Genomic DNA, 22,367 nt, shown 5'->3' on the forward strand with positions numbered 1-22,367 from the left:
GCGGTGATGACCAAAAGTGTCTTCAATATTGCCAAGTCTCCCGTGAGCCTCAGTTGAAAAGATCTGATGTAGAGGGAACAGAATGGGGGAAGGAACTGAGGGCCAGTAGAGCTGCTAGGAGAGGCCATGTGGCTGCAGACCAGAGGAGGGTGATGGGGAACGAGGCTGGAGAGGCAGGTGGGGGCAGATCGCATACACAGAGCCTTGTAGGAGCTGGCAAGGGGTTATACTTTAATCCTGAGTGTGGTGGGAAGCCATTTGGAAGGCTTCATTTTATGTATGTTTCAAGTCAATGATGATTCTTGTCATATGTGGAAAGTAGATTGTGCTGGGTCTAAGAGTACACTTCGAACATACAAGCTGAGAGTCTGCAGCAACGATCCTGGGAAACAAAATGCTGGTTTGGCCTGGTGTAGCAACAGTGGCAGTGGAGAAAAATGAGTATATCTGCCGTTCATCTTGAAGATAGAATTGGTAGGATTTGCTGTTGAGTTGGATGTGGAAGCTGAGAGAATTTGTGGAACCAAAGATGATGACTAGGTTTCTGTTTTGGGTGATGTCAGATGGATAATGGAGTCATCCCCCACACAGAGAAGGTCTTGGGGGAGGAGGGTGGGGAAAGGGCAGAAATCAGGAGTCCTTTTTCAGAGATGCCTGTGAAACATACAAGTGGAGATTTCAAGTAGGAAATTGAGTAATGAGGCTGGAATCTGGAGGAAAAGCTGTCATTTATTTAACTTAGTCACCCGTTCCTGAACATTTTCTGTTTTTCTCATTTTCCCTATTATGCTATTACTTTATAGTCTGTTGTAAACAACTGCATACGTAGGTGTTCCTGTACGTGTTCTTTTTATTAATTCCTTAGAGTATACCATTATGTGTGAGATCACACACGTATCAGTGTATCTGTGTCAGAGTTACGTCCCACTGTAGGGCTTTAGTTACTAACTATGCATTATCTCCATTCCGTCTGTGCCTTAGAACTGCCATAGAGACAACAGAGAAAGGGGACACTGCATAGCCCCAGGCAGATACTGTGTGGGAAAAAAAGAAAATGAACTGGCCATTTTCAGATTGGTCTTTTTGGATTCAGCTTCCCAGTTTTGTGTATCCATAGCTGAGATTTATTCTTTACCTTTCCTGGGAACAGAGGTGTAAAGGAAGAGTGTGTCATACTTCAAGAATAAGCATGGCATTAGATCTGACCTTTTGGAGGCTCAGGAATAAGTGACTTGAGATAGCTTTACAGCGAATGTTTACAAAAAACCACAGCCCAAGAAGACAGTTTCAGGTTTTGCTTTGCTCTTCACACATTACTGGCATAGATCATTGTTCCTCAGAAGTTTTTGGAATGTCAGTGACCTTTCCTCACTTGAGAGAAACAAGATACCCCATGGTGAAAAGAAGAGAAACTGGAGCAGTGGGAGCCCTCCATCCAAAAACCATTAATCTGAAGTTCTTCAGGGAAAGAGAGTATCTCATGTATGCAGGAACATTTCTTCCAGGCTTTGTGCCTTCCTTGCTGCAAGCTGGAGAAAGGCTAAAGAGTTCATACTTTAGCGTTCTATGTACTTTAAGTCAGTTTTTGAAGACTGAGTGTGGCTGTAGTACGGCATTGAACAGAGGTCCTGGTCAGTTTTAGATTTAATCCCAGCCTACCACTTGCCAAGCCCTGAGCTCCCAGGGTACTCGGTTCTTCTGCTCGACTTGGGGTTTTGTAACTACCTGACATTAGGTATTCCTATTCATTTATTCTTTTCTTTAGTCTTAGAGTAGAATCTCCAGGAGATCAGGAACGTGGTTTAGTTTATTGCTGTATTCCCAGCACCTAGAATAACATCTAGCCCATAATTAGTTCTCAGTAATTACCAAATGAAGGAATGACTGAATAGGGGCTGTTTACCATTTTGTGCCTTAGATTCCTCATCTGTTGGAGGTGATGATGTTAACATCCACCTCGTAAGATGTTATGAGGACTTAAGGGAACCAAGCACTGTCTGGCAGCACTGAGGCTGGGTTTAATCAGTGGGAGCTGGCACTGGAATTATCGTTTTCACTCTATACAAAGCTGGGCTGGGCACTGCTGCTTAGCCTCGTTTTATTTTTTGTGTTTAAAGTTCGCGTTAGTTCTTAGAATGCTGTGCACCTCCATCAGTGAGGGAGTATGGGTTGGTGATACATTTCACTATGGGAAACTCGAACGGCAGATGTGGGAAAATGTACACATGGTGATGATGCACTGTGGAATGTTCCCCTTTCTTTAGAGCTACACCAGAATGGAGGGGAGAGCCCGGTCAACCCCGTACACCCAGCTCCTAGACAAGGCCATCTCAGCACGTTTGTAGAATTAATGCATAATCAGACCTCAGCCCAGTGTCACCTTCCCTTGCTCTGGCGCAGTCCTGGCCTAGTATGCAGTGTTTGTCAGCATCACTTCTATGGTGAAGGGACTTCATATGTCTGTACTGTTCCCCAGCACCTGGCATAGTGCTCAGTCAATGTTTGTTAAATGAATGAGCGTGGGAGGACATCTCCTGAGCCCCTTCATGCCCAACTCTGTTGAAAAGAGCTCTGATGCTAGAGAACCTGTCAGTCTGATTCGTCTCGTTTCTGTGCTGCATTTTTAGGCAGCACCTCCCTGTGTGGGGAGCCTTCCTCTCAAGATCAATAACAGGTGGGCTCTCGTGGTTTCTCCCCTTTGCTCCTAGGGACAGTATGATTTGGTGAAATGCCTGGCTCCCATTCGAGACCCCAAGACCGAGCAGGATGGGCATGATATTGAAAACGAGTGTCTGGGGATGGCTGTCCTGGCCATCTCACACTATGCCATGATGAAGAAGATGCAGTTGCCAGAACTGCCCAAGGACATCAGGTAAAGCTTCTCGCTGGCCGAAGTGTTGATTGTGAGGATGGTGGTGTTTTTACATGTTCTTACACATTTCAGCTTAATTACTGCCAGGGTTTGGCTGACCCTTGCTCTCTGTGAAACCCAGATCTTATTTAGAATGTTGACTACATACACGTAGAATAATTATAATTGTGTCTTGATTTTGGATGTTGGCTGCTAATCTCAGAAATTTGTGCTTGGGTGAAATTTCTGGGCTGAGGATGCCAATAAAATTAGTGACCCCCAGGCCTTCTCCATCCCCTCCTTGCCCATGGTGGACACTGCCTTCTATCACTGCATTTTTTCCTTTTGTTTTGGACCCATCTTAAAACTCCTTCTCAATACGGTTCTATAAGCAGCTACTACCATCCCCAGCCTGAACTCAATGCATTATAGAAGTTCACTACAGAGCTGTTAATTCTAATATGAGAATTGATCAACTACTATTAAATTTCTCAAGGAAACTGCATTTACTTAAAAATATAATTTGAGATCAAGTCTCTGTGAAGGAATATTTAAGTTCTGTCCATCTGTGACATCAGTTAGCTTTTTTTTCACCAATGGGCTATTTGGATTGTCATAAATGAAGACAGTCTCATTTTGAAGAAGGGGTTTCGTAGCTGCATTGTTTGTGATAGGCAGCGTGCGTCTTCTCATAAGGTCGCTGCTTGTTTCTCCTTGGCTTGACCAGAGAGTCTAGAGCAGATCACAACTCGCTCCTCAGTGATGCAGGGATTGAGTCAATACGTGCTCAACTGCTGCTTTCTCTTTTTGCTGTGGCCTTCACTTTGGGCACTTTGTCTTTGTTTTTTCATAAGCTGAATTGAAAAATGACAGTTCTTCTCTAATTCTCTTTATTATATTACATTAATCTAAAAGAAAAATTACAACATTTGTTGAGGATAAATCCCAAACTTCACAATTTTCCACTGTTCTGAAGCCACTCCATGCAGCAGGGATGACCTGGGGCCAGGTGCTGTCTCAGTCCTGGAAGTAACAAGCAGACCAGTCTCCATATTTGTGTGGCCCCCAGTGGACTTGTTCTTTGTTTCATGGTCACTCAACATTCTTCTCAACATTGACTCCTGTTCTAGCAGTATATCAGCTTTCTTAGATTCTGTTTGTTGTGGATGCTCGCCCACTAGCACCTGGATAGGTAACTAATCTTTCAGCTTACCTGTTGATCTTTTAAATAGTATATCTGATTCATAGTCACATGGCAAACACTAAGTCTTTTGTATTAATTGGCCTTAGTTTGTCTGTGTCTGTGTGTGTCTGTCTGTCTCTCTCTTCTTTTTTTTGGAGACGGAGTTTTGCTCTTGTTGCCCAGGCTGAAGTGCAATGGTGTGATCTTGGCTCACTACAACCTCTGCCTCCCAGGTTCAAGTGATTCTCCTGCCTCAGCCTCCTGAGTAGCTGGGATTACAGGCATGTGCCACCATACCCAGCTACTTTTGTATTTTTAGTAGAGACAGGGTTTCTTCATGTTGGTCAGGCTGGTCTCTCACTCTCGACCTCAAGTGATCTGCCCGCCTTAGCCTCCCAAAGTGCTGGGATTACAGGCATGAGCCACCGTGCCCAGCCTGTCTTTCTCATTTTTAAAATAAAAAATGTGATTTGTTTAGAAAAGTTATAAACCAGACATGCAAATAGAACATACAAAGCATCTCTCATCACACGAAGAGATAAGTGCTCCTAACACCTTGCAGACTGTTTTCTAACCGATGCTCAATCCTAATACCAGTGTGGAGATGTGAGTACTAATGTGCACAAGAATGGTGAAGCTAGCAAGCAAAAATGTAGATGCCCTGCCTTGGTGACCCAGAAAATTGGGCAATACCTGTAGCAATTCTCATTTCAGTGAAATCTGTGGAGCATGTGCTTTTCTTTTCTTTCCCAGTTTCTATTCACCTCCATCTCCTTACAGTGGTCATCTTCAGTGCTTACTCCACGTAACGTCCTCTGGGAGTAGATCTCCCTTTCCCATTTGGCAACATGTGGATTCATGGACTTAGATTTGTTTCTCAACTATTTTCTCCTAACCTATACATGAAAAAGAGATGTACTTTTCTACTCTCTTTTAGCTACAAGCGATATATTCCAGAAACATTGAATAAGTCCATCAGACAGAGGAACCTTCTCACCAGGATGCGGATAAATAATGTTTTCAAGGATTTCCTAAAAGAATTTAACAACAAGACCATTTGTGACAGCAGCGTGTCCACGCATGACCTGAAGGTGAAATACTTGGCTACCTTGGAAACTTTGACAAAACATTATGGCGCTGAAATATTTGAGACTTCCATGTTACTGATTTCATCAGAAAATGAGATGAATTGGTTTCATTCGAATGACAGTGGAAACGTTCTGTACTATGAAGTGATGGTGACTGGGAATCTTGGAATCCAGTGGAGGCATAAACCAAATGTAAGTGGCTGTTGGCAGTCGATCAAAGAGAACATTCCCATGTCACATAGCGTATGCTGTTTATCCTGCTGGAGTCATCTGTCTGCATATCCGTCACTCCCATAGGCTGAGTTTATTTAGGAGACCATGTATCATTCATCTTTTATTTCATCCCTTAGCACAAGGTCTAAATAAGTATTTATTGAGTTATGTAGGGAAATATAACAACATGTATAATATGTAGTAGTATAATAACAGCAGATAGTTCCTGAGTGTTTACCATGTGCCAAGTTCTTTTCTAAGCATTTTACAGGTATTAACTCATTTATTTCTAAAAATAAAAAAACCTTTGAGGGAAGTATTGCTATTATCTCCATTTTACAGATGAATACAAAGAGGCACAGAGAAATTAAATTTGTCTGAGGTTATGACTAATAAGCATTTGTGCCAAGAATTGAAGTTAGGCCTCTGGCTCCATGAAATTGACTAATTGATTTTGCTTTATGGAAGCTTCTTTATGAGATATTTACTGGATGAAGAAATAGAGCAGAGTGGCTTAAGAGCATGGGTTTTAGAGCCATGTAGATGTGGTTTGGATCCTAGCTTCATGACTTATATGGCCTTAGGAGAGTTATTTCACCTTTATCAGCAGCTAGAAATTATTCATCTGTTAAATGGAGGTACTGTCTAACTTATAAGGTTGTGAAGAAACTAAATGACATTTAGCACAAAGCCTGGCAATATAATAAATGTTGAATAAATTATTATAGCTGTTACAATTATTATTACTGTAATTAATAATATTAAAGTAAATGTGGGTGGGTGCAGTGGCTCACACCTGTAACCCCAGCACTTTGGGAGGCTGAGGCAGGCAGATCACTTGAGCCCAGGAGTTCGAGCCCAGCCTGGGCAACATGGCCTAACCTTATCTTTACAAAATATACAAAAATTAGCAGGATGTGGTGGCGCATGCCTGTGGTCCTGGCTACTTGGGGGGCTGAGTTGGAAGGATCACCTGAGCCTGGGAGGTCAAGGCTACAGTGAGCCATGACCGTGCCACTGCACTCCAGCCTGGGTGACAGCAAGATACCATCTCAAAAAATTAAATAAATAAAATATGAGACTCATTTTCTCCTCCTGTTTTATTCTCATGCTAAAACAATAATGCCTGATACTTGCTGAGGGCTTTCTATATAGTAGGTATTATACTATGTTAGTTAGCACTTGTCTAATCTCAGAGAACCCTGTGAAGATGTAAGCTCTCTATTTCATGAATAGGGAAAACGAGGCTCAAAGAGATGAGGTAACTAGTTAAATAATTGGCAGAGTTAAGTAATTAACCTAGATCTCTGGTCTCCAGGGCTCATGCAACACAAAATATTTTCCCTTGTGCAGATATATATTATTCAGTGTGTAGATTATTTCAAGCATGAGATGCGTATCTTCTCTTGAAAATCCCGACTCGAGTACTGTTCTAAAGTCAAGACGATTGGTGATAGAAGGAGAAAGCTCATGTTCAGCCCAGTAGTAATTGGGAAGAGTATGTTATCTGTCTGTGTCAAAGCATGTATAGTAGTCTGGAAGTGAGGAGACCTGAATGTAGATGCATGTCTAGTGAGCAGTGATTTCCCTTTCTGAGTTTCCGTGCACATTGTGTATTATATAGTTTAGACAGTGTGCTCATTAAGGTGTCTTCCAGATGTGAAAGCCCAGGATTCCCTGATATAACCCAGTTCTTTGGTCCTGAGCCTGCAGGTGCCAACTCCCCCAGTCCTTCTGCAAGTCCAGACCAGCTGGCTTTCTCCTTCTTGGGCCTAGGCCCTGCATAGGTCTGCCAGCAGCATTGACCTTTTACCAATAGAAAATGAAGAAAGCAACTTAACTCTGTCCCTTTTATGTATCTTATCAGGTTGTTTCTGTTGAAAAGGAAAAAAGTAAACTGAAGCGGAAAAAACTGGAAAATAAACACAAGAAGGATGAGGAGAAAAACAAGATCCGGGAGGAGTGGAACAATTTTTCTTACTTCCCTGAAATCACTCACATTGTAATAAAGGAGTCTGTGGTCAGCATTAACAAGCAGGACAACAAGAAAATGGTAAGTTTGTCCCAGAAGCTCTTAAGTTTGGATCTGGTGATAAGCGGGAGAATTGCTGAGTTCCGTTCTGCAGCACATGATTTTCAGAGTTCCTGTCCTAAAGAGAAAATAGGATTTTCTTACTGAAGCCAAAAAGTTCCTATTACCAAGGCATTATCAGTGTTTTAAAGTTACACCGATACATTCCAATGCCTTTCTTTGGTCTCAGAAATGTGAATCCGCCTTAGGATTTGCTTCCCTCCCAAATATACCTCAGCATCAATATTTAATTCACAAAGCTAGTGGATTTGAAGGAAAAGAAAACCAGCGAATGTCAGTGTTTCCTCCCAAGGGCTCTGGCACGGCCTCTCTGCTGAGCTGAAGTGCAAAGCAGGAAGCCCTGCGTTGCCCTCAAGCGCGCCTCGGCCACAGTGGCAGTCATCGATGTGGTGTCAGGCACACCCCAGTGACTCTCGGACAGAGGAAGGGGTGTTTAATCTCACTTCCTCTTTTTTGGTATCACTTGAGGACATAATCTAAACAAGCAGGAAGTGGGAACTCTGCCAAAATAAACCTGTTTGTGTCAGGGGAAGTCACAGCCAACAGCATGCAGAGAGAGCGGCTGGTGAGACAGCGAGCACTCTTCAGGTGAGTGGAACCAACACCAGGAAAGGCCACATTCTGCCAAAATGTGGCAGATACCGTGTCACAAGGATAACGCTCAGTGCTGAGGAAGAGCCTGGTGATACAGTTTAGGGCAGACAGGCACTCTCTTGTATTCAGAATAACTTGTCTTTCTGGTATAACCTTTTGGAAAACAGTTTGGCAACCTGTTAAAAGCCTTGAAAATATTTATATATCCCTCTGTTCAGGAATCTAGAGAATGAATCTATCTTCCAGAAACAATGTGAGAGGCAGGTTGTAGTTTATGAATAAGAATGTTTGTTCATTCCACTAGTATTTAAAGTATCAAAATTCTGAAAATAACTTAAATATACAATAATAGGAGAATAGGAAAATAAATCACAATTTGCCTGAGTAGCAGAACATTAGGTAGTCAGATTGCTGAATTTTTTAATGACCTGGAAAAAAAGGTCAGGGAAAAAAGCAGGATGTAAAACTTTACCTATACAATGGGACCAATTTTGTTCAAAGTATCAATAGGTATCCTTGGATATACACATGCTGTTAGAAAAATAATCACATATTAACAGCTACTTATTTATGGTGGCATTATGAATGGTTTTAACTTTCTTATTCTCCCCTCCTTTTTTTTAAACAAAAAACATACATTAATTTTATTAGAAAAATATGGTAAAAACAAAGTGAAGAGAGAAGTGGAAGAGCTCAGATGGACGTTAGTAGAAAGGTGCAAAATGGAGGGAGAAAAGAAGTGCTGTTTATGGAGCACATCCTGGATATTAGGCGCCATGTTATATGCTGCATCCTGGATATTAGGCCCCGTGTTATATACTGCATCGTGAATATTAGGCCCCGTGTTATATGCTGCATCCTGGATATTAGGCCTCGTGTTATATGCTGCATCCTGGATATTAGGCCTCGTGTTATATGCTGCATCCTGGATATTAGGGTACCTGTGTTATGTTATATGCTGCATCCTGGATATTAGGCCCCATGTTACATGCTGTGCCTCTATCTTGTCTGTCTTAGTCCTTATGAGAACCTTAGAGGACAGAGCATCAGCTCTACTTGAAATGAGGAATCTGAGACTAATCAAGAGACATGGGATCTTGCACAGGGTCACTTAGGGAGAAAGTGGCAGGTACTTGCCCAGCTCTGTCTGGTTTCTGCCTGTGCATTTTGCCTGTGTTGCTTTGGTTTCTAAGGCATTATCATCCCCCAGAGACCCTGAAGGGAGTGAGGGAGAGGCCGACATGTCCGTGATCTGGCTCTTCAACATGGTGCATGCTTGGTGCATGTTTTATGAGCCTGCCCCATCCTGTCCTGTCCTGACTGACACAGTCAAGTCTAGTACCAACACAAGTTGGTGCACCCATCATGTAAGTCAGAGCTCACCCTGGCCACATGGGCCATTGACTCTATGCCAAGCTACAGTGCTGTGGAGGGAGCAGGAGGACGGCAGGAAGAAAGAAATACTTGATTCCTCCATTAGTTGGTTTTTCTTTACCACGCTAGCCCTTACTATTGTCAGGCACTTCCTACTCTGAGCACTTCACAAATATCACCTCTTTTAATTTTCATGTCAACCCTGTGAGTGGGTATGTTGGGAAACTGAGGCACAAAGAGGTTAAGTAACCTGTCCAAGGTCACACAGCTGTTAGGTTAAAATATTTGAAATTGCCAATATTTGACCATTTTGACCTATAAAAATGATGATGCCATATGCATAACCCTACTAGCAGGTGGCGAGGCTGCAATTTGAATCCAGAGCAGCTGGCTGTGGAGACTGAGCTGAGGGTTGACCACTGCTCCATGCTGCCTGTTTAGAATCTCACGCCCTCATTGTTCCCTCCTAGCCATGGGATTTCCAAGCCCTTTAATCAGGCAGTACTTTGAAGAAACCCTGATAGCAGCATGTTGTTAAGTCAGACCTTGATGTATCAATCACTTCTCTCTGCATCTCCTTGGCATCCCCCATTTCTGTTTAGACTCCTGCTCTCAGGAAATGTAAGTGCAGATGTGGTCTTGCTTATCATGTGGCTGGATGAGGGGCTGCCCAGGCCAGCCTGCCCCTTGTTCCAGAGCATCTTGAAATTACTCTTCAGGGATATCCTTGCTTGGTCACGCCCGCAAGGCAGCGTGCTCAGTGTGGTTTCTTTCCTAAGGCACCATTCCTGTGGTGACCCTGCCCTCTCCAGGCCTCCTTGCTCATAGCCCCAGGCATGCTTCCTTCGCCATCACAGCTGCACTAGGCCCCTGACCTCCCTCCTGCCGAGTGGCTTGTCTCCCCTGCTCCTTTTTCCCTTCACTGTCCTCTCGTGTCTACCAGCTGCCTCTCCTTTCTACAGGCTATGAAAGTCATTTTGCTCTTTTTTGAAGCCTCAGATGCTTTTTAATGCTTTTTGTGAGTCAAAGCTCCAAATCATGGCTTTTGCATACCTTCCCTTGCCAGGAAATGTTTTTGATTGACCTCATAGTTCCTGTCAAATGGGCAGTCTCTTCAGGGATCAATGATCAAGACAAAACTACCCCATATCTACAACACAGGTGTCTTTCAGAACACCTCCCTTGATGGAAAGCCCCTCCCTCCTTCTCCATAGGTGCCTTTGCCTCTTCCCACTCTGAGTAAGATGCGCTGCTCCCTCCAACTCTCAGAGCTCCCTAGGCTTAATCTAGCAACCTCTTCACTGGGCCTGGGATTATTCCTAGATTAAAATCCAGGAGTTTCACCTTATAGAGCAAGTCTGCTATGAGATGAACCACACTGCCTCTGTTTCTTTTCTCCCAAGCAGGAATAATGCTGATTCAGCCACTCACTGTTGAGTGCCAAGATCAGGGTGCATGCTCTGCTCCTTCCCACCTCTACTTTTATGCCTCTGCCACCTTGATTCAGGCTTCCTCTTCTCCTGTCTGGACCCGGGGGACAGCTTCTCTGCATGTCTCCCTGCCTGCCACAGCCTTCCCCACCACATCACCCGCAACGCGCACGCGCGCGCGCACACACACATACACACACACATACACACACTAACCTCATCTGATAGTTTGAGATAATAGATGGGAAAATGTGTTGAACAGTGAAAGTCCTATGTAAATGCAAGGGAGACTGGACACAGTGGCTCACGGCTGTAATCCCAGCACTTTGGGAGACCAAGGTGGGAGATCACTCGAGGTCAGGAGTTCAAGACCAGTCTGGTCAACATGGTGAAACCCCGTATCTACTAAAAATACAAAAGTTAGCCAGACATGGTGGCAGGTGCCTGTAATTCCAGCTACTTGGGAGGCTGAGGCAGAAAAATCGCTTGGACCCAGGAGGTGGAGGTTGAGGTGAGCCAAGATCTTGCCACTGCACTCCAGCCTGGGTGACAGAGTGAAACTCCATCTTAAAATAAATAAATAAATAAATACATGCATGCATGCATGCATGCAAGGGGTATGTTTAGTATTGATAAAAAGGTTTTCCCTTTGAGGTTCCCACTGGGTTATAAAAATCTTCTCACCGTGTACCTCCCTATAGAGTCAGCTGCTTAAGCTGATAGAGACATGATGTAACCATGGGGATTTCTTCTCTCTTAATAGGAACTGAAGCTCTCTTCTCATGAGGAGGCCTTGTCCTTTGTGTCACTGGTAGATGGCTACTTCCGGCTCACCGCAGACGCCCATCATTACCTCTGCACCGACGTGGCCCCCCCATTGATCGTCCACAACATACAGAATGGCTGTCATGGTCCAATCTGGTTGGTCCTAGAACCTTTTCAGTTGCCTTTGGTGTGCAGAGGGCCCATGTTTTAGTGACGGGGCATCTCATCATTGTTTAGGTCAGGCCAGTTGACCATGCTGCCTGCTACTTGCTGGCTGTCCTGCTTTCCTCCCTGCTGTCCAAGCTCTGGTCAGGCCTTCCTGTAATCTCCTACCATCCTTTTTGCAGCAGCCCCTCAATGCTACTTCTTTATGTGGATCTCTCCTCATAGTTTAACCCCCTCACCTCTTCATAGCTGATCAAGAAGTACTACACTTTGTGATTTCTTGCTGTGTCAAACAATGCAGGCAATTTAAGAACACAGCTGAGCATGCTGCCATGTGCCTGTAGTTTCAGCTCCTTGAGAGACTGAGGTGGGAGGATCACTTGAGCTCAGGAGTTCCATTCTAGCCTGGGCAACATAGCAAGATCCCATCTCTAAAATACATAAAAGAAGAAAAAGAAAGATCAGACGAAGATCTCAGCATCAGACAGTGTAGTAAATGGAATCGTCAGTCAGCTTGTCCCAAGGTGCCAGGTGAACAGTGGGGACCGTGAGGGTGATACAGCCTTAAGGCCAGAAGGGGCTGTGTGGGATGTCTTGTCCCACCTGCATCTCAGAACTGGCAGCCTGTGCTCAAATACCTCTGGTGATGGGCAGTGTATGAGGCAGCCCATGGATTCGAGCTCTGACTGTGAGAGATGTACATACCTTTCTGATATGGAGCTGTAGTTGACTTCTCTGTAACTTCTGTCTACTCACTTGAATTCTGCCTTTTAAGACAACAGGGATTCTGTTGACTTTCTCTTTTTTTTTTTGAGACGGAGTCTGGCTCTGTCGCCCGGGCTGGAGTGCAGTGGCCGGATCTCAGCTCACTGCAAGCTCCGCCTCCCGGGTTCACGCCATTCTACTGCCTCAGCCTCCTGAGTAGCTGGGACTACAGGCGCCCGCCACCTCGCCTGGCTAGTTTTTTGTATTTTTTTAGTAGAGGCGGGGTTTCACTGTGTTAGCCAGGATGGTCTCGATCTCCTGACCTAGTGATCCGCCCGTCTCGGCCTCCCAAAGTGCTGGGATTACAGGTGTGAGCCACCGCGCCCAGCGACTTTCTCTTACATATGACAGCCCTTCAGGCAAAGGAAAACAGCCAGCTGCTGTGTTTCTTCTGAGCCTCTCTTTTCAGACCGCAGAATATCTGGGGAAGCATCTCTTCTGCCACCTTCCACATGATGTGCTTCTCACCTTTTTCCCTCTTCCGGCTACCTTGTGGACAGGTAGCTTAGTAGTCACATGGCCCTGGCCTCGAGAGGCTCACAGACTCATAGGGAAACAGACACACAAAGAATGGCAGAGCAAGGGGTTGTGCATTCGAAAAGCGTCTTCTGCCAGTGTCCCAGCCATGGTTGTGCTTCAGGGCCCAGGCACTCGCTCTTCCCTTGGCCCAGAATGCCCTTCCTCCAGAATCTGCACAGCTTCCACTTCCTTCAGGTGCTAGTCAGATATCACCTTCTCCGTGAAGTCTTCCTTGACCACCTTATGTAAAATCATACCTCTTTCCCTTCTCCATCCATGTTGGCTGCTGCACTCTGCCTTCTTTTCCTTCGGTAGCAGTCGTTACCTCCTGAGATAACTGTGTTTATTTACATAACATAACATTTGTTCCTGGTCTGACTACCCTCACTTTCTAGAATATGAGCTTCCCAAAGGCTGGGGCTGCATTGCTCACTGCTTTCTTAACACACACAGGGCTTGGCACATTGTAGGCCCTCAGTGAGTATTCATTGAATGAATGGATATTTCATGTTTGATGGGATGCTGACATTCATTGCCTAAGGAGCCTGCTTAGAGTAGGTGGCATTCATATCTGATTAAAACGAAGAATCAGTGATGGCTTGCCAGGCCTTAAAGCGGGGAAAAGGTACCCAGATGAGAGGTCAGCACATGCAGAGGCATGGTGCAGTTAGAAAGTACGTAATGTCCCTGCCTCTGGAAACACATGAACCATGGCAGCCCTCTCTCACCAGTACTTAGCAAGCAGCACTCACCAGGTGCTAGTAACCTCATGCAGGGATGTATTCAGCCAGTGTTCACTGCTCTCTACATGCCAGGACTCACTGGTCCTGGGGATACAAAGAAGTGTAAGACAGTTCTGTTCCTACTGACATCTGTCCAATCCTCACTGATGTATTCACTCAGTATGAGCCCATAGGGATACAACAATAAACAACACAGCCTCCAGTTCCCACCCCCATGAGGTTTGTGCTCCCGCTGGGCTGGCTGGGGGTGGAGGGGAGGCATGGCAGCTCCTCATCACCAGCCTCCAGAGAGGCTCTTCTGTCTCGAGCTGGAGACGATGTCTGTGGGGAACGTGGGGACAAGCAGGGCTCATTGCTTTGGGCAGGAGGCTGAATCCTCTTCTCAACCTTGGCGACTTCATCAGTCCTGAGGCCACTCGGTATTTCCACTATGCTCATGGATGGCATCAGAGGGGATTTTAGGATCCTGGGCAGATAGTGTGATGGGGCTGTTAACACTTGAGGCAGCTCAGGAGAGTGGGTAGCCCAGGGGTTCACTGTGCTGTTTGGTGTGAGCTCTTTTTCCCTTTGCCTACTTCTCCCTCTAGTACAGAATACGCCATCAATAAATTGCGGCAAGAAGGAAGCGAGGAGGGGATGTACGTGCTGAGGTGGAGCTGCACCGACTTTGACAACATCCTCATGACCGTCACCTGCTTTGAGAAGTCTGAGGTCAGTCAGGACACTGGCTTGGACCAGGCCATACAGCCATGAGGTGTCCAGTGTAGCCTGGTTCAGGAGCTGCTGCAGACAGAACCACCCTTTACAGGGTGGAATTGAAAAGCCTGGGTCTCTGAGGAGATCCCTGGGAGGTCAGGCAAGGGCCCCTGCTTTCAAAAGGAGACCACTCCCCAGCAGCCAGACCCCTACACCCTTCCCCTGTAGGGCCCTTTCCTTCTTCCTTCATGGGACCCATGGTGGGGGTCCACCATGGCTCTAGAAGATGGAACATGACCAGAAAACCAATTCACACCCAACACTTGGAAAGTATAGTGTCATTATTTAGAGTGGTTTATTTAGACTCAGTGCTAACATCATCTCAGACCCAGAGCTATGCCTGTCCACAGCATTCACTAGTACAAACCAGCACCCAAATGCCACTTCATCCACATGGCCTAACACAGTTTTTTCCAAATGGTAGCTTCAGACACTAACAAATTGCCCCTCATCTTAGAACAATGAATAGAGATGTCTTTTAGTGATTGAAGCGTAGCTGAAGCTGGGGATGATGTGAGACACATTCTGAGGGCTAAGATACTCGCCAGAATTACTGACTTCCTCACTAGACCACAAATGCCTTTGTTATTCATGTAATTTAAAAAATACAAAGTGGAATATTTTAAAAGACAGTGAGTTTTACAAAATACTTTACATCAATACACTTTAATCAGTACTGGTTAGGCTCCACATGCATGGGGAGACCTGGGACATGGAGGGGGCCTTTGGCACAGAGGGCAGACACAGGAAGGACAAGCTCACTGGTGAACCCCTGAGGCTGAACTCAGTCAAGAATGGGAGGAGGAAAGGGCGGAAGGAAGCAGTGCTGCCAAGTGTCCTGGGTGAGGCAATGCAGGGACAGCACCACCTGCCCAGGCTCTTCCCGAACACCTGGGCCTCGGGGCTCCATGGCTCAGAGCTTGTCAGGCTCATTGCCTTACCAGGATGCTTGCTGTCTATTCATCAGTCACTGGAGGAAGCTTAATGTGTTCACGATGGAGGAGTGCATGAGACAGCCCAGCCTCCTCCTGAAGTGGAATTGGCGTGTACAGTACCAAGAGTGTCCATGAGTCCCTAACAATGTCGCATCACCCGGGGAAAACAGCAGTCATAGAAATGATTACTCCCACCACTCACTGTGGCCCACCAGACCCTGTGCCAAGCATTGTACCTACTTGTGCTTGTTTAAGCCTTGTAATAGCCATATTAGGTAGGTACAGTTGAAGTAACTGTATCCCTCATCCCATTGTACTAATCCCATTGTACAGTTGAAGTAACTGAGATTTTGAATATCATCTCCTAGTTTACACCTTAAGTAAGTCTTTCTGGCCCTCATTTTTTACCACTAAAATAGTTTAGTTTGTACAGAAAGAGTCCATGAAGGAAAACTGCTTATACCTCCTATCTGGCACCACAGTGTCCCAGACCTGGGTCAGACACTGAACACCAGCTCCCAGTGTGGTTCTTCTCAAGTAGAGACATGGCCTGGAAGGGCTCAGTTTGAGGCAGTTCCTTGAGAAATTTTGCCATCATAATGATTACCTCATACATAATATTTGCTGGACTTTATAAAGTGCTTACTAAGTTTTTCAACACACCATGTTATATAATTGTAGCAACAATCCTATGAGGTTGGATTTTCATGAACTTTATCTTACAGGTGAAAAACCAAGTGACGCTTTTGTAGAAATAGCTACTGTGTCTGCTGTAGTATTAACTCCCTTTTATCAATGCCTTCTCCTGGACCTTGTTTTATTATTTAGTTAGTTGTTGGTTGGATTATTTATTGATAATAAACTTTATTTTTGACTAATTTTAGATTTACAGAAATGTTACAGAGATGGTGCAAAATTTCTCTGTACTCTTCATGCAGCTTCCCCTAATGTTAATGTCTTATATACCCACGCCTGACCCCATTTTAAACATGTAATTTCTGGTCATTTTCTGAATAGCAGGTGCAGGGTGCCCAGAAGCAGTTCAAGAACTTTCAGATCGAGGTGCAGAAGGGCCGCTACAGCCTGCACGGTTCGGACCGCAGCTTCCCCAGCTTGGGAGACCTCATGAGCCACCTCAAGAAGCAGATCCTGCGCACGGATAACATCAGCTTCATGTTGAAACGCTGCTGCCAGCCCAAGCCCCGAGGTTCGTCTCCCCATGCCAGAGCCAGGCTGTATCCCATCAGTAATGTGCTGAGACTCACATCGACCAAAACATGCTGGCTGGCTTAAACCAAGTGGACCCTCCCCACAGTTTCTAGGTGTTCTTTATTGAGTTTTATTACACTTCTGTGCCCAACTCACATCCAGTCCCTTGAGTGTGAGCACTGTCTATAGAAGAGGCGTATACCTTTCTCAGCATCTCATTAGGCTGCAGAAAGAGGCATGCTCAGCATTAGTAAGCAGAAAATAACTTCATTCTTCCTTAAGATAAAATGCCTTGAGAGGTCTCCTGTCACTGGTTTATTTATCTGAGAGATACTCCTGGCACATCTTTTGTGGGCCAAGAACCATATCAGATGCAAACAATCAGAAATGCATAAGGCCCAGTTCCTGCTCTCTCGGGGTTTCCAGTCTAATGCCAATGTTACAGGTGAATGAGGCCACTGCAGTTTGTGATGGGTGTTTTAACCGACATAGGTATCATACCCTGGAGTCAAACAGAAAGGGATGATCAAAATCCCTGAGTTCCATAGCACAGGGGGCTGCATGGAGGAGGCAGTCTTGAACTGAGTGTGGGAGGATGAGTGGGAGGTTGCCAGTGCAGTCAGGGCATCTCAGCACGTGCAAACAGAGGCACAGGTCGGGGCTGCCATGAAGGTGAAGGTGGAAGGGAGGGGCAGGTGAGGCTGAGCTTAGGGTGTGGGGGCCTTGGGTGCCGTGCCATGGAGCTAGGTCTTTATCCTGCAGGCCATGGGGGCCAGGGAGGATCAGGGAGTGAAATGGATCCAAGGGGTGAGCCACTCAGCTGTTCCTTGTTAAGCCTCTTGAACAGTGTCACTGATGTTCTGCAGGTGGATTTGTCTCTTAGAATGTGAGGACTGGAAAGACAACGTAGAGTCACACAGTCAACTGTCTTATTTTACAGATGAGAAACCTGAGGCCCAGAAGAGCGAAGTGGGTCTCATCAAAGGTCAGCATCAAAGAGGGGCTTGAGGGCCAGGCCTAACCCGCGTGCCCTAGCTCTTGAGAACTGTTGATTTTGCTGTCCTCACCTAAGATGCTGCCCTGCATGCGTCAGGTTCTTCCCTTAGAAGGAGGAAGGCCTCAGAGAAGGAGCAGCGCAGTCGCCACTGAGGCCCCATGAGTGTCAGAGGAAGACCCTCTGAGGAGTCTTTATCTGGGCCACATCTTGTTCTTCCAAGCAAATGTGTCCATGAACCCTCACACCACCAGGGGTGGGCAGAGGAAGCAGCACCAGGATAGAAAGGGACCTGGGTTCTTGATGTTTGAATCAGTTTTTGGTCTCAGCAAGGGGCTCATCACTGAACTTGGTGAAAGAGGAAGGACTTGTGTTCTTGATCAGATAGGGTTTCCTGCCAGGCTCAGAGAATAACTGCAGCCTTTGTTTTCATGCTTGAGGATTTTCCGCAAAGGTAAAAACACATCTGCCACTTGACTGTGAGTCCTCAGAGTGAGTTCAAACCTTAAAGCCCAACAGCCCTATTTATTCACAGCAACACACTGGAATGAACCCCAGTTGAGGCTCCTGAAACTCAGTGCTGAATGTGTTTCCTGTTGCCTTTCCCACCTGACTGTGGGCTCTTAAGACAGGACCTGAGTCTCACTTACCGCTCTGTGGGCTTGTGGGGAAGACAGTGCCCAGCACAGAATCAGCGTGAATAATGCCTGTCAGGTGAACCAGGTAGCAGGAGCTGCTGGATGGCGAGTGCCTACTGTGGCCCAGGCAGTTTGTGTGCCTACCTTGTTTATTTCATCTACACAGTAGCTTTTCGTAGATATTACAAACGTGGTGAAATGGAGACTTAAGAGATGGTAAGTGACTTGCTCAAGGCCATGTAGCTAGTAGTATAGGTAGTAGGAATAATAACAGTAGCAATAATTAATAAGAACGGCTCCTATCATGTGAGCAGGGCTTACAGTTTGCCAGGCATCGTTTGGAGAGCTTTCATGTTTTAAGTCATTTAGTCCTCACAGTAACCCAGAATATGTTGTTATCCCAATTATACATACCCAAGATCACTTAGGTAGAGGATGAGTGGGGATTTGGACTAGCCATCAGCCTAGGACTTTAGAGCAAGGACCAATTCTGACCTTGGGAGAGTAAGAATAAGGCCTGTGTGTGAGGCTTCCTTAGATAGGTCCCCCAGAGCTCTCTCTCTTCCCTCTGCCATCTGCAAATTAGAGAAGTGGTGAAATCGTGAAAATTAGACATGAGAATGTTGTGTTGGGTTCTTCGGCTCCTCTGCCCTCCTAACCACGGGGTTTTGATAGCCAGACCCTGATCTGGGTTTCTCACTTGAAAATGCAACTAAGAAACTCTTCATGGGATAAATAAAAAAGTGAAAAAGCAGGAGGCCACTCAGAGTGGGTGTGATGGCTCAGCAGGTCCCGCATCTCTGGTCCTGGGTCCTGTGTCCAGCTCCACTGCCCATCTCCAAGTCTGAGGGAGGCCATGTGGAGAGCTCCATAAGGACCCAGGGGGCTCCTGGGCCCGTTTTCCACCGGTCCTTTTAAATCCTCATCTGTGCAGTCAGCTCTGACACTGAGGACTTCTGCAGTCCACTGCCCAGGCCTCCGGAATCGTGATGATACAGGAAGGATGGTAATAGTGACTAAGATGTAATGCCAGTCATAATCACGGTGGCAGCCAGTCAGGGAGCGTTTTACTCCATACCAGGCGCTGAAGGCAGCCCTTGCCTTACGTCATCCCATTCATCCACATGGTAACCTATGAGGGACACAGCTGTGGCCCCCATTTTTCTAGCGAGGAAACACCTTCATGGAGGCACTGTGGCTTCCCCCATTCACATTGTTGACCCTGGTGCCGTGTTCCCTGAAGTGCCCATGCAAAGAGTAGGCCATAAATGGCTTCGGTTCCATTCCCCTCTCTCATTTCCCAAGTGGCTCTGCTGCCTGGCCTCTTGCCTGCGGACACCAGCCACGGGGCCCCTTCTTGATGCCTTTTCTCCTGAGTTGAGTTGAGCCTGAGTTGCCTCTGAATCGGATTTTCCCCACGTAACAGGGTGGAGTCAGGAAAACCGTATGGAGGGAACAGCCTCTGGAAAAAGGAGTGCCCAGGATATGAGAACAAGGGGAGCCTCTCCCTGAGCCCTGTTTCTGGCACCCACATTTGTTCTCCCGATTAGGGCCAGGTATGTTGTGGGAAGGGTAGAGACTAGAGCCATCTCTGACTTCAGTGTCAATCCTAAGATTATGAACTGCCTGGCCTTGGGCCAATTACTCAATCTCTTGGAATCTCTTTTCTCATCTATAAAATGGGGATAAGAATACTGTGTATTCCATAGGATTGTCATAAGACAAAGGAGTTAGTGTGTATGTTGCTCATAGAACAGCGGCTGGCACAGAGAAAGCAATCGGAGTATGTGAGCTTAAAAAATTAGAAAGGAAAAGAACGCCCTGTCCTGAGGGATAGCGAGGTTTAGAGACGTGGCCCTGTGCGGGGACCCGGCACTCAGCATCCATTGCCTCCCAGCGTTGTGTGTGGTGGCCTCTGTGGGTTGTGCCTGGCTGTTCTTACAGATGTTCTTTTAGGAACTTCCTTCTGTTCCAGTCCAGGAATCAGGACTTGAATGGCTACATTTTCTCCCCTAACTCGTTATTGTCTTCTAGTGTAGGAAAGAGGAAGTGAAGGGAAATGCATATTCGTTGTCATTTTCCTAACATTCCTGCTTCAGTTAATAAAATTGATGAATACACACAAGTCTTTAGGGATTCCCAGAATACTTTCCCTGCTAGTCAGGATCTGGAAGGTCCCTTCTTGCCTTACGATAACCTCGTCCCTTGCAGTAGTTTCATGGTGGAAAAGATGATTTCTGTGGATTGTGGATTTCCTGGCCTGGAGGATTTAGTAATGTGTTGGGTTTCTGTTTGAATCAGTAGAATCTGGGGGATAGTCTACTTAAACCTGCACATTGAGGGGGCATTTGGTAAGAGCCTCCTCCGTGTCAGGTACCGCTCGTACCAGGAGCTTCAGACAGGCCACTGTTCTGGGTCACCTGCCCTGATCTTCTGGCTCAAAACCAGTGTTTGTTCACCTCCTCCTCTGGCTCCCGTCATGCCCTGGGCCTGGGTACTGCTTCTTCCTTCCACAGCTCTCATCTTTAGAAAGACACCAGTCATTCATTCACACATTTAACAAATAATAATTGAGTGCCTGCTATGTACCGGGCTGTGGAGGTGGAACAGAAAATAAGATAGACACAGTTTCTGACTTCTTTTGGTTTCCAGTCCTACATTTTAAATTTTAATTTCGTTGAGGAAACTGTTTCTGACCTTTCTTACCAGAACGGATCTTGCTGTACCAACCTTGGAGCATCACACACCTGTTCTTTACAGGAGCTGAACAAATTGTAGCTTTCCATTTAATTGGTGATTTGGGAGTTTTGGCTCTGTCATCACCCTATGAGCTCCTGGAGGGTAGGAGCCATGTGCCTGTTCAGTAAGCACTTGTTGAATGACTGAAGCAGCAAGTGCCTGCACACGGGTCCCACGACCCCGGCTCAGTAGACACTGGCTGTCTGGGAACTCAGATCTTGGGTGCTGTGCTCAGACTCCTCCAATCTCTTCCACAGAAATCTCCAACCTGCTGGTGGCTACTAAGAAAGCCCAGGAGTGGCAACCCGTCTACCCCATGAGCCAGCTGAGTTTTGATCGGATCCTCAAGAAGGATCTGGTGCAGGTGAGTCACAGCTGCAGGGTGTGGGCCGGCTGTGGTCCTGCCTCCCTGCGGTGGAGCAGCCTGGGGATCTGGGGCAAGGAAGGCTGTGTTTGGAGAAATCTTAGTAGAAAAAGAGCAGGGAGACTTTCCTTTGATGGCAAAAGCCATACAACCAGTGCCTCCTTCCTCATCACCCTTGCTGATGCTCCTCAGAGACATGTTTTGAGGAAAGTGGTTTGGTCAGGCTTTCTGGGGTTCCCTAGAACTGCAGGGACCTTCTGTGGTGAGGGAATGCTGAGGGGGTGGCAGGGCAGGAGGTGGCTCTCCACAGGGGAGCATGGCCATCACCCCTCGCTGCCTGCAGCAGGCTGTGTGACCAAGCACCTCCAGAGTTCAGTCCTGCACTTTCTGATGATGCTTCCAGAAGGAGCAGAGCTGGGGAGGAGAGAACACAGGGAAGGAACAAGAGGACATGCACAGTCTAGGCCTGAAGGAGAGCTATCTGGAGAAACAGATCCTAGCCTTTGGAGGCCTTTTTGCCCAGAATCTACAGGGGCTGCCCTGGAGCTGTTGCTGGTGGTGTGAGACCCAGGGAAAGCCCACTTTCTGTTCTGCCGCCGCACCCTGGCCCTGTTGCATAGAGCCGCGCATTGGGGTATCAGGGAGATGGTGTGGCAGCCTTGGAGGGAAGCAGGCACGGTGCCACTCACCACCTGGGAAGATGGCAGCACTTTGGGGGTGTTGGAGGGTGGGGCGGAAGCTGCCTGCTGCGAAGGAGCCTGGGGAGAGTGGCACACGGGGGTTTGTTACTTTACCTTTTTCAATGAGTCCCTGAGATTGTTGGGTAGGGCTTGAGGGAGTGGAAATCCACAGCTACACTGCCTCACTTCCATCATGGTACATTTCTTCACCAAAGGGCCATCATTGTTCTCTATTCCTCTTGTGGTGTCAGAGCTATGTCCTGAGATTAC

General features: G+C 46.4%; 1 protein-coding gene across 3 annotated transcripts in view; it reads left to right on the forward strand.

The window, feature by feature from the left end:
- Positions 1–22,367, forward strand: part of JAK1 (Janus kinase 1) — a 132,954-nt gene that overhangs the window by 94,056 nt on the left and 16,531 nt on the right. Inside the window, exons 6-13 of one of the 3 annotated variants that reach the window (XM_023210216.1) lie at positions 2,709–2,872; positions 4,972–5,314; positions 7,203–7,388; positions 11,589–11,746; positions 14,370–14,493; positions 16,491–16,680; positions 17,623–17,667; positions 21,311–21,417. In XM_023210216.1, coding sequence (XP_023065984.1) covers positions 2,709–2,872; positions 4,972–5,314; positions 7,203–7,388; positions 11,589–11,746; positions 14,370–14,493; positions 16,491–16,680; positions 17,623–17,667; positions 21,311–21,417 — 1,317 coding nt within the window. The remainder of the gene's footprint in view (positions 1–2,708; positions 2,873–4,971; positions 5,315–7,202; positions 7,389–11,588; positions 11,747–14,369; positions 14,494–16,490; positions 16,681–17,622; positions 17,668–21,310; positions 21,418–22,367) is intronic. The other 2 variants (XM_023210224.2, XM_023210233.2) reach the window with 2 other exon arrangements.

Source organism: Piliocolobus tephrosceles, chromosome 1, assembly GCF_002776525.5.
Source record: "Piliocolobus tephrosceles isolate RC106 chromosome 1, ASM277652v3, whole genome shotgun sequence".
In the NCBI taxonomy this organism is placed as follows: Eukaryota; Metazoa; Chordata; class Mammalia; order Primates; family Cercopithecidae; genus Piliocolobus; species Piliocolobus tephrosceles.